This window comes from Lingula anatina, chromosome 6 (genome assembly GCF_051362555.1).
Source record: "Lingula anatina isolate TDL-2025a chromosome 6, LinAna3.0, whole genome shotgun sequence".
NCBI classification, from domain to species: domain Eukaryota; kingdom Metazoa; phylum Brachiopoda; class Lingulata; order Lingulida; family Lingulidae; genus Lingula; species Lingula anatina.
Genome location: NC_141772.1, coordinates 5455488 through 5469146, shown reverse-complemented (window position 1 = coordinate 5469146; position 13659 = coordinate 5455488). Strand labels below are relative to the sequence as shown.

The 13659-nt window shown below is 35.9% G+C and overlaps 2 protein-coding genes and 1 pseudogene across 4 annotated transcripts; all 3 read left to right on the top strand.

Annotated features, from left to right (window-relative positions):
- The first annotated feature begins 3348 nt into the window (after positions 1–3348).
- On the top strand, positions 3349–4461 carry LOC106162392 (dynein light chain 2, cytoplasmic pseudogene; annotated as a pseudogene). The gene is made up of 2 exons (XR_015335016.1): positions 3349–3528; positions 3899–4461. The product of XR_015335016.1 is annotated as a dynein light chain 2, cytoplasmic pseudogene (transcript).
- A 905-nt stretch (positions 4462–5366) lies between these two features.
- LOC106162391 (dynein light chain 2, cytoplasmic) lies at positions 5367–6867 on the top strand. Its single transcript, XM_013539681.2, has 2 exons — positions 5367–5527; positions 6200–6867. The coding sequence occupies exon 2, from the start codon at positions 6204–6206 to the stop codon at positions 6471–6473; it is 270 nt and encodes an 89-aa protein (XP_013395135.1). The 5' UTR covers positions 5367–5527; positions 6200–6203; the 3' UTR covers positions 6474–6867.
- Positions 6868–7490: 623 nt separating this feature from the next.
- Positions 7491–11825, top strand: LOC106162355 (ankyrin repeat and SOCS box protein 9). 2 transcript variants are annotated; one of them, XM_013539630.2, is made up of 5 exons: positions 7491–7765; positions 8336–8520; positions 8972–9122; positions 9589–9723; positions 10619–11825. In XM_013539630.2, the coding sequence occupies exons 1-5, from the start codon at positions 7672–7674 to the stop codon at positions 10894–10896; spliced, it is 843 nt and encodes a 280-aa protein (XP_013395084.2). In that variant the 5' UTR covers positions 7491–7671; the 3' UTR covers positions 10897–11825. The 2 variants fall into 2 exon arrangements, with proteins under 2 accessions (XP_013395084.2, XP_013395083.2); XM_013539629.2 differs by having other exon boundaries at positions 7542–7765; positions 10529–11825.
- Positions 11826–13659: the final 1834 nt, after the last annotated feature.

Here is a 13659-nt window from a genome sequence, read left to right as displayed (position 1 = left end):
ACATTGTTAGTTGATTATGTAGAAATGATGGTAAACTTGTTATCGTGTATTGTGTAATAAAGTGTCAAAAATGGAAATAAACTCATATCAGTCAGATTCAATCATTTACTATGTTCAGAATGTCAGAATGGAGGAAATTGGACATTTGACACAGTTCTATTGATATTTGTCCCATCTCATCAATTTTCTTAGTTGATCATATAAAAATGGCAGTAAACTGTTTATTTCATCTTATATTAAAAAAGTGTTAAAAATGGAAATAAACCCATTTCAGCACAGTGCTGTCTAGTTTACATTTTGGCATATTCAAGGTGTCACTTTGAAGTTCCATGGGCATGAAGACCTTTGCTAGTCACATTTTCTGAATATACATGATATTATTAAAAATTGATGATCATTATGCTGTTAAACATTATGTAATATTGCATCAAAATTTGAAAATAAACCTATTTTGGCCACTGCTCCCATGATGACCATTTAAGGAAAACCATGTTATTTACTGTTCTCAAACTTACAGAAAGAAACATGGGACTTAAATACAGCTTCAGTAGGCAATGCAATCTGTTTGGTAATTCTTTCTGCCGGTTAAACAGTTTTTTTGTGAAAGTTTAATTTTTCACATATCGGCATTTTCAAGGTGTGACTTTGAAGTTCCACAGGCTTGAAGACCCATGCTAGTCACATTTTCTGAAAATCCATGATACCTTTATTTTATTATTAAAAATTGATTGTCATTATGCTGTTAACCATTATGTAATATTGCATCAGAATAGAAGAACTCACAATTTTGGGTGCTGCTGCCTTAAAACCATTATGGGAAAACCATGTTACTTATGATTGCCAAACTTTCAAAAAAGAAATACAGGACTAAAATGCAGCCTGAGAAAAGCAGTCTAATTGAATTCTTTTTCTGGAAGTTATACATTTTCAGAGTGTGAACTTGAACTCCTATGGGGCTGAAGCCTTATGCTTGTTACACATTTTACTTACATTGGAATTACCTGTTGAGCATAATTAAAGTTTGATGTTGAATTTGCAGTTTAACATAATGTACTTTTGCATCAGAATTGACTGTACCCTATTTTGTTTTTTTCCTTCTTTTTGTCTGTACATTTGACAGCTTTGCTGCCTTGTTATAAAAATTCTTATTAAAACAAACTGGTTTTTGAAAACTGCTAGTACATGTACATGCTTTTGAATACGAGTATACTGCGCTTTTGAGGCTTCTGTTTGTCTATTATCATTTTGTATGGGTTGAACTGCTGTTCCTTTAGGTGAGCCATTTAAAAAGCATTGTGTTCAATCAGTGTAAACAAAATGCTCTGGTTGCTTGACTTCTTCACTCTAAATGCAAGTGCAAAAAGCTATACTGATCTCTCATATCACTGGCGTGAAATAAATATATAAAAAACATACTAAGATAAACCTTTTAATTATAGCCGCTTGATTTATCAATACGGAAAAAATGGCAGGGGTGCTCTTACTCTTCCTACAGCAAAGCGACTTGGTCAATTGCAAACAAACCAGGATCAATTCATGTCAGCTGCTCAGAACCCAGTGACCCTCCGCCGCTCTTCTCGTCTGAATAATTGATGATAATAATATGATTTTTGGAGAAACGATATGATTTATTAAAAAGCGGCTTTATATCATTTTAATAGCTTCTGGTTGCCAGAATTGTTTTTGAAAAGCGACGTTTGTTTGTAATATGGAAAAAAAGCGTTGTTGAAAAACCAAAACTAGTCTTAAAACACTGACCTCCGTGTCCCACACTTTACATTTTTGTGATCGTCTTAACATAGATATGAACAATCGTCTTTTAAGAACATAATAATTTTTTAATGAGGTTGTACTTCATTAAACTCTTCTCACTGCAAACTACAGGGAATGACAAGTAAAAAGCGCATGTGATTAGGAAGGCCTCTATTTACATTCGTCATGAATATGTCTATAGTATCTTTATACGGAGAATCTATTAATCTTTCTTCCATTAGGCCAGACGAAATTAGTTGTGAACGAGCGGCTACGTACTTTCTGTTCACAGGATCGGTGAACGAAATTTATTACACTGTATAACAAAGATAGCAATGCATCTTTGTGTGTGTGTTAAAAAGATAGCTGCTAAAAATCTGATATCCTCAAAATTAGTATATATCGGTAACTAACTAATCAAATTTGCTTGGCCTTACGTTGCAAGGCATTTTAACGATCAAAGCTTACCACGTCGGACCATAAAGGCTGAGTCCGTCCACGTCAAGAAAAAGTTGTGAGACATTCATATCAAAATTGTTTCATTTTTAGAACAATATCTGAGAGAAAGACCGTAATCAAATGCATGCTGATGTCTGAGGACTTAATAGGGGATACCGGGGGTAAGTTAAAATGTCATCTTAAAAATATTTAGTGCACAGATTAGAAACTATGCTTGATAAATTCTAGAGTGCCATATGAAAAAATTAGTATCAAGTTAGAGAATAAAAATAATTGTTCTTTTAACCCCAAAAAGGAACATGCGTTACTATCACAAATGGAAAACTTTCAGCTACGGTAGCGTTTTACTCACTTTGAAATTCGATCAGCACTGGTTTTGTGCTTTAATTTATTTTTTACAAGTAGAACGTTGTAAAAGACATAAAATCTTCTGCATGGAGCGATTAAAATTATTATTATTATTATTATTATTATTATTATTATTATTATTATTATTATTATTCATTTATTTATATTTTTGTCGCTGAATATTATAAAAAAAGGCAGCATGCTGACAGTGAGAAAGAGAATTTTATGAATTATTTTAATTCGTGACGCAAAAATTATGTCAGAAATGTCAAACTACACATAAAAACGATATTTATGTTTCAGTCGACAGCAGAAAATCCTGCTACATATTGCACCAATTGCGTGGACAAGTATCAACCCCCCCCCCCCCTTTTTTTTTCATATATATTTCTAGGGAACATGCGTTACGCATAGGGGCCTACGTTTTAGCCATGACGCAAAGCCCCATGAGTTACAGTTTTAAATACTTATAGAGACATTTTTTTTCGTCAGTTATTATTTACCATTGTGAAATGCACCTCTATATTGAGTTCAGGTGTAAAGAATGTGAGTAGCGCTAGCAAGAGAAATTTGCCCCATACAACATAAATTAGGAAAAGTCGTAGGCCCTAGTGCTTCGTGAAAAAAATGCCCAAAAGTTGATAACCCCGTCAAATTGCTATCTTGATTATTCTTGCCATGGTTAAATGTGTGACAAAGTGCAAATAAGAAGTAAAGCAATTTTTTAAATTATATATGGCCATCATGTTTATTTCCTTTGCAATCAAGACGAAAGTGATCGCAAGCTTTGGATTGGTACTATCTTGCTAAGTGCCATTACAAGATGCTAAAAGTTGCCCAATCAGTGAACGATAAGACCCTATAAAGGTGTTTCTCATAGCAACTGTAATTAAAGAAGGCATTGCAAAGCGGCAGTACACACGTTTACTAGAAAGAAAGGAGAAACTAGGCCTACTAGCCCCCAAACAGGTAAGAAACATGTGGGAAAATGTAGGCCCTACAGTTTTTTGGCCTATCTAACATGCCTGCACAGATTACATAATAATTAAAAATGGAAGACGGCGTGGTTGCCTGCCGACAGCACTTCAAAATGAGTAGGCCCTATATATCTGTTATAGCGTTATAACCAAACAGAATGAAAAATGAAAGGAGACACATTCTCATTAGTACAACCAGTGATTGTTCCAATGTTTTTAATACGGTGTCTTCTTTTCACTTTTGACAGCATGTTAATTACATCCATTTTTTTCCAAGTAATTTTCTCTTCAGACTTGTAAAGACCATACATCATGGAAAGATATTTAGGTAACTTCTTAACAACCATTTATTTACTTTTCAGAACAATGACTGATAGAAAGGCTGTAATCAAGAACGCTGATATGTCTGAAGACATGCAGCAAGACGCTGTTGACTGTGCAACACAGGCGCTAGAAAAATACAACATTGAGAAAGACATTGCTGCCTACATCAAGAAAGAGTTTGATAAGAAATACAACCCAACTTGGCACGCCATTGTAGGACGTAATTTTGGCAGTTATGTAACACACGAAACCAAGCATTTCATCTACTTCTATTTGGGACAAGTTGCCATCCTCCTCTTCAAGTCTGGTTGAGCAGACCCGTTGAGCCAGTTGAATAGTTAGATAAGAAACTAACAAGGACCCTGCCTTTAGGCCTCTACATACATCAGGATACCTTCTATCTTGACATAGATTGTAACTACTTACACATATGCCAGGAAACCAAAGAAGACAATAGTGCCAGTAATTGATGACTGACTTGAAATAATCAGCTATTCGAATTATTTCGAATGATTGAAGCTTGCAGACAGTGAAATCGAGTCAGACTTGTGTCTTATTTATATTTTTACAACTTTTATTAATAAAGACTTTTGAATAGTGATTTGCAGTGACTCTTTATGAAACAAACAAATAAAATAAAATAAAATAATAAGATAAATATCTAAGATATTCAATTTAAATTTCAAATTTTTTTTTTTACTTTAGATAGTTATTTGCGTGCACCTTTTAAAAATAAAAAACGGGAGATTCATTTTATTTGACAGTAATCAGTAGCCTAGGCCTCCACATCTAGCTTGGCACGTAATGGAACAACAACAAAGTTTAAACGTACACGTACAGCCGGTACAGGTATACAGATCCGTCTGAACAGAGTAGGCCTAATTTTCATTAGCTAAATACGAAAAATATAAAATAAAATAAAATAAAAAAACAATAAAATACAGATGAATCCTAAATTTACCTGCTATGTTCGTTTAACATCATATATTTTAATTTTTTTCTGAAAAACAAAAGTAAATGTCGACTAATATCGGCCCTGTTTACAGAAAGTCGTGAAATATCGTCTGGCCTTCTCTCGATAACGTCGGGAACTAGGCCAACAGCTTTGATTTATTGCGTCATGCTTAAATGCGTGTGAAAGTGATAGTAGAAAAGATGAAATAATTTGCTTTAAACATATCTCTGTTTCTATCCACAGCGAAATGTGAAAGGTGCAGGTGAGAGTAAAACAGTCTAAAATTAGATTGATGCGCCTGCAAAACACTAGAGGAAAAATGTCCATTACCCCTATGACTATATCATATGACTATATAGTTAATATTGCCGAGGAAAAAACGTTGAAAGATAAGAGTATGAATGTTGCCATAATGTTTATTACAATTAACGATTTTTAATTTTTCTCATTTCCAACCAAAGACGTACGTGCGCATGTTTCGAATTGGTTCTATCTTGCTAAATGCCTCTGTAAGATGCTGAAAATTATCCAATCACATTAAAGTAATTCTGAATATCAACCAATGAAACGGTTTCTAATGGTAGGTTATGTAATTAATTGTACATTGCTTGTGTTCCGAAGGCAACCTGAAAAAGAAAGGTCTTGCACGGCCTCCTCTAGCAACGGCACAAAAGGTCAACTTATTCTGACAATACATTTAACACCAAAACAGGTAAGAAAAGACTCATTTTCTACATGTCGACCAGAAGAATCGTAAATTTTGAGTATCTGAGCTCTTGGCTCTAAAAACGTTCTGCTCTGGATTCTGTCATATTCTAGGCTCTTGAAGCAATGTGAAAATTAAGAAATAACGAAATTAAAATATTAAAATAGCACCTTTCTCTGAGATGCGAATATTAATTCTTAATAATTGGATTTTTGTCCTTTAGCTGTCAATCAAAATTGTGTTTTGGGATTATATTCTTTCATATTTTTCTGTTCAGACTTGTGATTCATATGAAGATAAATTTTTGTAATTCTGTAACAAAACATATTTCTTTTCTATTGCCTGAATAATATATATATGGACATTTTCATCAATCATCGCAATAAAGGGACTAATCAAGGATTTTTTGAAGGAGGGGGATGCAAAGCCGATCCTCCCCCCTACCCCCCAAAATGTCCTCAGAATACATGTATTTTGGTGGTGATTTGGAGGGCAAACTGTGCCATTTGGAAGGTTAAGAACAATAAATCAGCTAGTCAAAATTCTGATTTTAAGAGAGTAATATTAATGTGCTTCTTTTTCAGAAACCAAAGGAGGGGGGGTCAGAACCTTCCTTGATTGCCCCTCTAAATTTGCCACTGCAATCAGCTATTGATTTCACATTGTTTTCTTTTTCAGAACAATGTCTGAGAGAAAGGCTGTAATCAAGAACGCAGATATGTCTGAGGACATGCAGCAAGACGCTGTTGACTGTGCAACACAGGCCTTAGAAAAATACAACATTGAAAAAGACATTGCAGCCTACATCAAGAAAGAGTTTGACAAGAAATACAACCCAACTTGGCATGCTATTGTGGGCCGCAACTTCGGCAGTTATGTGACACACGAAACCAAGCACTTCATCTACTTCTATTTGGGCCAAGTTGCCATTCTGCTTTTCAAGTCTGGTTAAACCGTCGTTATTTGCTGGAATTTTTTTGTTTCGCAGCCAGTGTTACTTAATAATTACATGTACGAAGTATTATCATTGGATTGTTTATGAGTAAGACTAAACAATACAATCAGAAAGTACTTTTGAACTGAAACCTGTGACTGAATCTCTGTTTTACATGACTCATCATGGAATTTGCAAAAGTGGAAATGATACTGTACATGTGAAGCACATGGAAAATGGCTTTAATTTAATTTATTAAGAACGTTGAAGATTGTAATTCATCTGCAATGCATGCTTGTGGGTGAATGGTTATTACATCATTACAGTTTTACTTTTACCTCAGTTTTAATCAGTGGAAAGTGCCATTTCTTTTGATACATTTTATTGTTTATAATAAAATGACAAGAGTCGAGTTATTTTTGTTGTAGCTTGTTTATTAAGTTTTCTATTTATTTCATTTTCTCTGACTTCCAGAGGGTTGTTTTAATCTATTTGAAAAAGAAGTATAGATGAAGAGGTGCTCATAACATGAACATGTGCTTTAGTATCTGGATTAGCCATAAGGCGCATGTGTTTTAATGATAACGTGTTACGTTAATAATTGGTGAAATAAATTAGTTGTTTGCAACAGCAATTTTTTTCCCTATTCCTGTTTGGTATAGTGCCCAACACACGAGAACAAAGTAAATGGTATGGCAAATGAGTTACTGTTATCTAGAAACTCTCCAACAAAAGTGTTTTTGCTATTTCATATGTAGATCTAGCCTTAATGAATTTTGAAGAACAAGAGTTCTAACAGAAGAGCTTATAAAGATTTGTCGATAATCTGCTTGATCCATGGTATGCCCCAACCAAGGAGTTTTCTGTTGAGACTTCTTGCCCCAACCTACACCTTAGCAACCGCCTTCTTAGACGTGAATTCTACTGATTTATAACACAAAATTTTGATAGTAAGTTTATAAAGTTTTGTGATGAATATACGGGTGTGAGAATTCAGTTATGTTTTGATTTGGTGTTGATTTTTGCCTTTAACCCATTTAGGCAGATTTATGGATTCCAGCGCCAGTAATTGTGTTAGATGTGCTAACAGAATGTACGGAATTTACCTCTTTTTTGTTTGGAGGCTATAATGTGTTGTGTTGACAATTTTGCAGGGGTAGACCCCCTAGATGATCGACAATATTAGGCGTAAATTTTACCATTCAGTTCACCAGGGATGGCAAGCAGTGCTGCAGTATTAGAAGGGGGAGAGATTCTACAACACGAACCACTCCAATGTCTGCAGGAATACCGCCTCCTCGTCCCAGAAGGTACTTCTGTATCATACAGTGTTTGTGTGACTGTGCCAGTGTGCGTGCGTGCGTTCGAGTGTGTGTAGGAGTGTGTGTGTTTTTACTGGAGATTCGACTTATATTCATTTCGTTTTCAAGTTTTATGTGGTCAGTCTGGAGATGAATTTTTTAAGCCATTAAGACACAGTACATGCATTTTTCATGTAACAAAATTTCCCATTTTCCGCCATCAAACACATACATGCATGTATTCACCTTTTTTTCTGTTCACACTTCTTTCGTAATAATATTAGGGACTTGAAATTAATGCACAGATAGCCATATATTTGTTATTTAATTTAGAGAAAAATACATTCATGTTTAAATGACACTGTTTGCCAATTAACATTTTTTGAGTGAGGTGTAAAGTCATTTGAGGTATATAATATCAGTACATTAATAATTCTTGGAACCATACAGTCGTCTATCTACACAAAAAAAGGATATAAACAAAAAATAATAAAATGAGAACCAACAGAATGCACCTTTTGAGCTTAAAGAAAGTATAGCAAATGTTTAATTAATCCCACATTTTTCATGTTTTTCCAGTGGGTGTTGGGAACAGCAGGCTTCATGTTGCAGCCAGGCTAGGTCGACATGATATGATAGCAGAGGCCGTTGCGATGGGGGAAATGGTGAACGTTTGCAACTTCGATGGTGTAACCCCGCTGCACGAAGCATGTGCATGGGGGCAAACAGAGTGTGCGCTCACCCTCTTGCTTGCAGGAGCAGATGTAAAGATGTTAATTTATCATGTTATTGACTAAAGCATTAAGCATTAAGCATGCATGATTATTCAGACTTGAAAAAAAATATGAAAACAAGTAGAATTTATTTTAATTGTGACAGCATTACTACATAAAGTTGATTATGATAATATGTTGTCTTGTGTTTTTTCTTCTCTTTGCAAACATTTGATTAGAGATAGCTGCTTTCAGATACACTTAAGTCAGAACTGACTTGGCCTAATTTTATAAGTTAACATGCTTTAGCAAACAATTTGGTTTAAAACAAATATGAGTGAAAACTCTGTGTGATTTTATACATCAGGGATCAGATATAAAGCTTCATTCTACGTAATTTTCCCTTTTAGGTTAACCCCTTAAAAGCAGCACTTTTCTCTCTATCTACACTGTATTCTGTCTTTAGCACTGCTGTCTAGTAATTTCTCTTCTACCTCTCAAGGTTAATGCCAGAAATATAGATGCAGCCACCCCGCTCTGTGATGCCAGTTCCCGTGGTAGTATCGACTGTGTACGACTTCTTCTAGAGAGAGGGGCCAGTATCAACCCCTGGGCTGTCAATGTGTCCCCTTTACATGAAGCTATGCTGGCAGGTAGGTGTTGTCACAATGCACCATGTGTATCCAAGATGAGGGACACTACAATCCCACCTCCCCTTACACACACACACACACACACACACACATATACAATTCCAATTTTTTACCCATAATTTATTTACAGGCATTATAATTGAAGCAAACCATTTTCTTCCTCTGTCCACCATCACTCTCAAAATCCTGAATCCACCTCTTGAGCATTAACCTTTTTTGAAAATCAAAAAATTGAATTGCATTATTAATCATTAGATATTCAGTGTTTTAGCATTTTCACTTTGGATGTGTGGCTTGCAATGTCTTTGTAATGTAAATTAAAATATCCTTGAAAAACCTTCTGTTATTCCCCCCTCTACTAGAAACTAGCTAGGACTGGATAGAACTCAATATTTCTGCTGTTTAAATAAAAAGACTAATTGTATCCTTTCTAATACTATAATAGAAGATTATATCCTATTTCCAGGTCGCTGGGAGGTGGCATTAATACTGATAGCAGCAGGGGCTGAGTTAGAGAAAATGGACTGTCATTTTGGAACCCCACTTCATGTTGCTGCTTCATTGGGAGATGTCAACTCAGTCAAAGTTCTATTAAACTCAGGTACACTTCTTCTGTCTTATCCATCTGGGGTTGAATTTGGTTGAGATTTTCTGTCTAAATTCAATAACATTTAGTCTTCATTATATCTAGACAAGTGTGTCCATTGGGGTCAGTATTTTGAGGCTTAATTTTCCACAAGACTTTTTTAATGTATACTTTTAATTTTCCACCTTTTGTCCATTGCTACTGTAACAGTAAAGGCTTTCATATTTTATCCAAAAATATGTATGCAAATTATTCTTGACTGGTACATGTACATAAAGCGTAAACATTATGTGCTGATGAATTTTGTGCTGTACAATTGTTCATAACACAGGGTAATTCATGCCCAGAATATGTATTACTTTATATTATTTCATAATGAGATTTAATTTGTAATTAATATAATAATAATAATAATAATATATTTATTTTGAGTCTAAACTCCATATAAATATGTTCATTAGACTTTACAAATATGTACATACAAATAACAGATAGACAACTGGTCATAACACACTGTGTACACGATCTCGCCTCCCTGGGGAGGATACAGCCCCGCTGCCGTATGAGGCGCTGAGTGCTATCAAACTGACAATATCGTTCTCTGCCTGACCAGGACCCTGCTTCAACCCCAAAGTGCTGAGTGCCAAGCGGGGAGACAGCAGGTACCGTTTATAAAGGACTGGTATGTCCCCGGACGGGGTTTGAACCCACGTCCTCCCGCTCCGGAGGCGGACACTCTAACCACAAGGCCATCCGGTCCACAAGGCCACACTTAGTGTCAGACTGGGGTGTCATAACATATTCATATATTACAATTTAGGTGCTAACGTTAACGCCACCAAGATTAACGAAACAGCCTTACACATGGCAGCTAGAAAGAATGACGTCACACTTATCTCTCTTCTCCTAGAATATGGCGCTGACGCAGCCATGAGAAACAACACAGGGCGGAAGCCTAGGGACTTGCTTGCAACTAGTAAATCTGACTTCCAAGAGTGTGCTGCCGTATTTTCCTGGTATGAAAGCCACCCAAAGACGCTGCTTCAGATCTGTAGACTTAGCATACGGCGTTGCTTAGGACTGAAAGGTTTAAGTTGCGTGCAAGATATGCACCTTCCTTCACCTCTGAAAACATATTTACAGTATGGACAGTGTGGATCGAAAGCACCTGCGTCTACAAAAACTTGACTTGAGAATATAGTCCCTGCACATTCATCTTACAATGTAGATATCAGGCCTGCAGGCAGCAATTTCAAAACAGTGGATCTTTAAATTCTGAAAAAATTGACCTTTTTACTCACTTGGTTGGCCCCACTTGAGAAATTTTATAGAACCTGATCAAATTTTGATTCAGAGCAGACCTTTTTCACCAGGAAGGTTGGTTCTTTGACCCCCTCCCTAACCCCCCCCCCCCCCCTCAAATTCCCCAGCCTACAGGCCTAAGTATCTCCTTACCCTCCGTGTATTTTGGATGCACAAGTATATATTTGTTAAGATTAAATCACTAAGTCTTAACAGCTGATGTGAAAAAACTCGTCTCGGTCTGTGAAAGAAACTATACTAGCCACATTTTTGCCAAATATTTTTGATTCTTTGAAAATTCTCAAATTAGGATCAGCATTAGATGAGCATTACATGGAACATCTCTATTTGTTGACAAGCACAGCTTGACTATAACTGCACATTATGTGGCACAGACTCTAAACATTTGGTGTGTAGGCATTTGCTAGTGGATTGAATGTGTTCCTAAATGGCACTACCTCAGTGAGATTTAACAAAGAACTTGCCTATTATTATTATTATTATTATTATTATTTTTATTATTATTATTATTATTATTATCCCATGTAAGCTGGCTGTTTTTCTCAGTGACATGGAGCCTGTCTTCTCACAAGTGAACCCAGGGTATTTTAAAGAAAAAAATTTTCCTAGCTCGGATTGGCAAAAGCTTAAAAGGGGAATATATTATAGACTAAAATTGTACTCCTTTTGAAAATAACAGATAGTAGATTATGTAGCTGTTCACAATAACAACTAAACTGTATTGGTTTAATATACATTAATCTTTGTATCACATTATCTTTTTTGATTAAATTTACCACTTATGGAAAGCACAACGCAACGGAGCTTGCAGTTATGAATGTGTTAGAGAAGTCGGAAGGTGTCTCAACATCCCATTCAATCAACAGAAGCAATACCAAAACAATAGCTACAGTTTGATATATCTGAACAGTTTACATAAGTTTGAGGATAAACCTATTTTCGGCATTGGACGGAGTGAATCTTTAAATAGACAGTTTATATCAGCCATTTTTTACATAACCTTCATAAATTTTCTTAAGCGCCGCGAATGATGGCCAACGTTCGATTTACTGTGACGTATAAGTGCACTAACTGCATGTGATTCTACACTGATGCTCATAAGTTAAGCAACACTATCTTATTTCTCGAATTTCTCAGCAACCAAAATTTTTATTGAGGCAAAATTTTTTACAATAGCTAGATATTTCTCTTGTTTTTACTTTGACTTACTGGACCGTGACATTAGAGTACTATTTACTGTTGGACACGATAGAATATGCAATGGGGGTGCCACTTGCGAAAAACACAGTTTGGCTATGCCATGAGGAGCTTCCAGTTTGGCTTGTTTCATGGGCACAATTTGTTATTTTGGACCAACCAATGGTTAGAAGAGGACTCAACGAGGTAATCAGATGGCAAATAATGGAAAGCCATCGTGCTGGGGTGCCAAAGAGACAGATTGCAAGGCAACAAAAAAGCAGCACCAAGTCAAGTGTCCAAGCTGGTAGCAAAAGGCGCCAAACTCAGCATGTATTGGACAAGCCTCTTTCTGGTAGACCAATATTAACCGACGCAAGAGATGAAGATATCTGGTTCGATTATGCCACAAGGACCAGTTCATTTCAGCCAAACAATCAAAAATTGCCACCATACGTCATTCACGGGAGGCGCCCTGGTCAACAATACAGAGACGAAATACCATTGGGGTGCATACAATCACACATTCAAGCAAATCCAGAAAGAAAAATCATTTTTGTGCAGGACAATGCGCCCATCCAGAAAGCATGGTCCGTGCAAGACGCGCTGCAACAGCGCGGTATCCCACATTTGGATTGGCCTGCATATTTACCAATTCTCAGTGTAATCGAGCATGCTTAGAATATGATTGACAGGGCAATAAATGAGAGACAGCCTCTAGTTAGAAACATTAGAGAAATCCAACAGGCAGTAAATAAAGAATGGAACCGGCTCTCAAAGCAAGATTGGCAGAATTTGGTGGCAAGTTGCTGGAGACAATGTGAAACTGTTGTTCAAAACCAGGGAAAGCACACCCGATATTTATTGCATAATAGGCGATTAATCATCTATTATCTACAGTCTTCTATTATTAAAACTAATTCTTAGATGATCAAACTTTATTTTTTCATAATAAGCTGCATTAATCAGCACGTACTTTTTGCTGTGTGAGCATACTTTTTTGACACATGGTTTGGCATATTTAAGTACCGTTTGGTTAATAAAGTCATTTTGATTATTACAATAAGCTGTGTGATGTATTTCTTTAACCAAAATGTTCAACTTGAATAAGTTCTTTATAAAATATGAAAGAAATATACATAATCCCACCAACAAATGAAATAATGATCATGATAGAAGAAACTTTTGAAAAAATCGGGGTGTTGCTTAACTTATGAGCATCAGTGTAGCCCTACTGGTGATGAAAAATGGTTGTCAAATCTTTTTGTTTTACGAGAAAGGTTTCATTTACAGTGTCGACGTCATAAACGGCGCTTCCATGGTACGAACTAAATCTGAAATGTAGCCAACTGTTAAAACATGAGTATCGAACGGCAGAATGAGCAAATATACGGCTTATTCTTTACAAACTTAAAACAACACAGACCTGACAAATAGTCTCTTACAATCGTG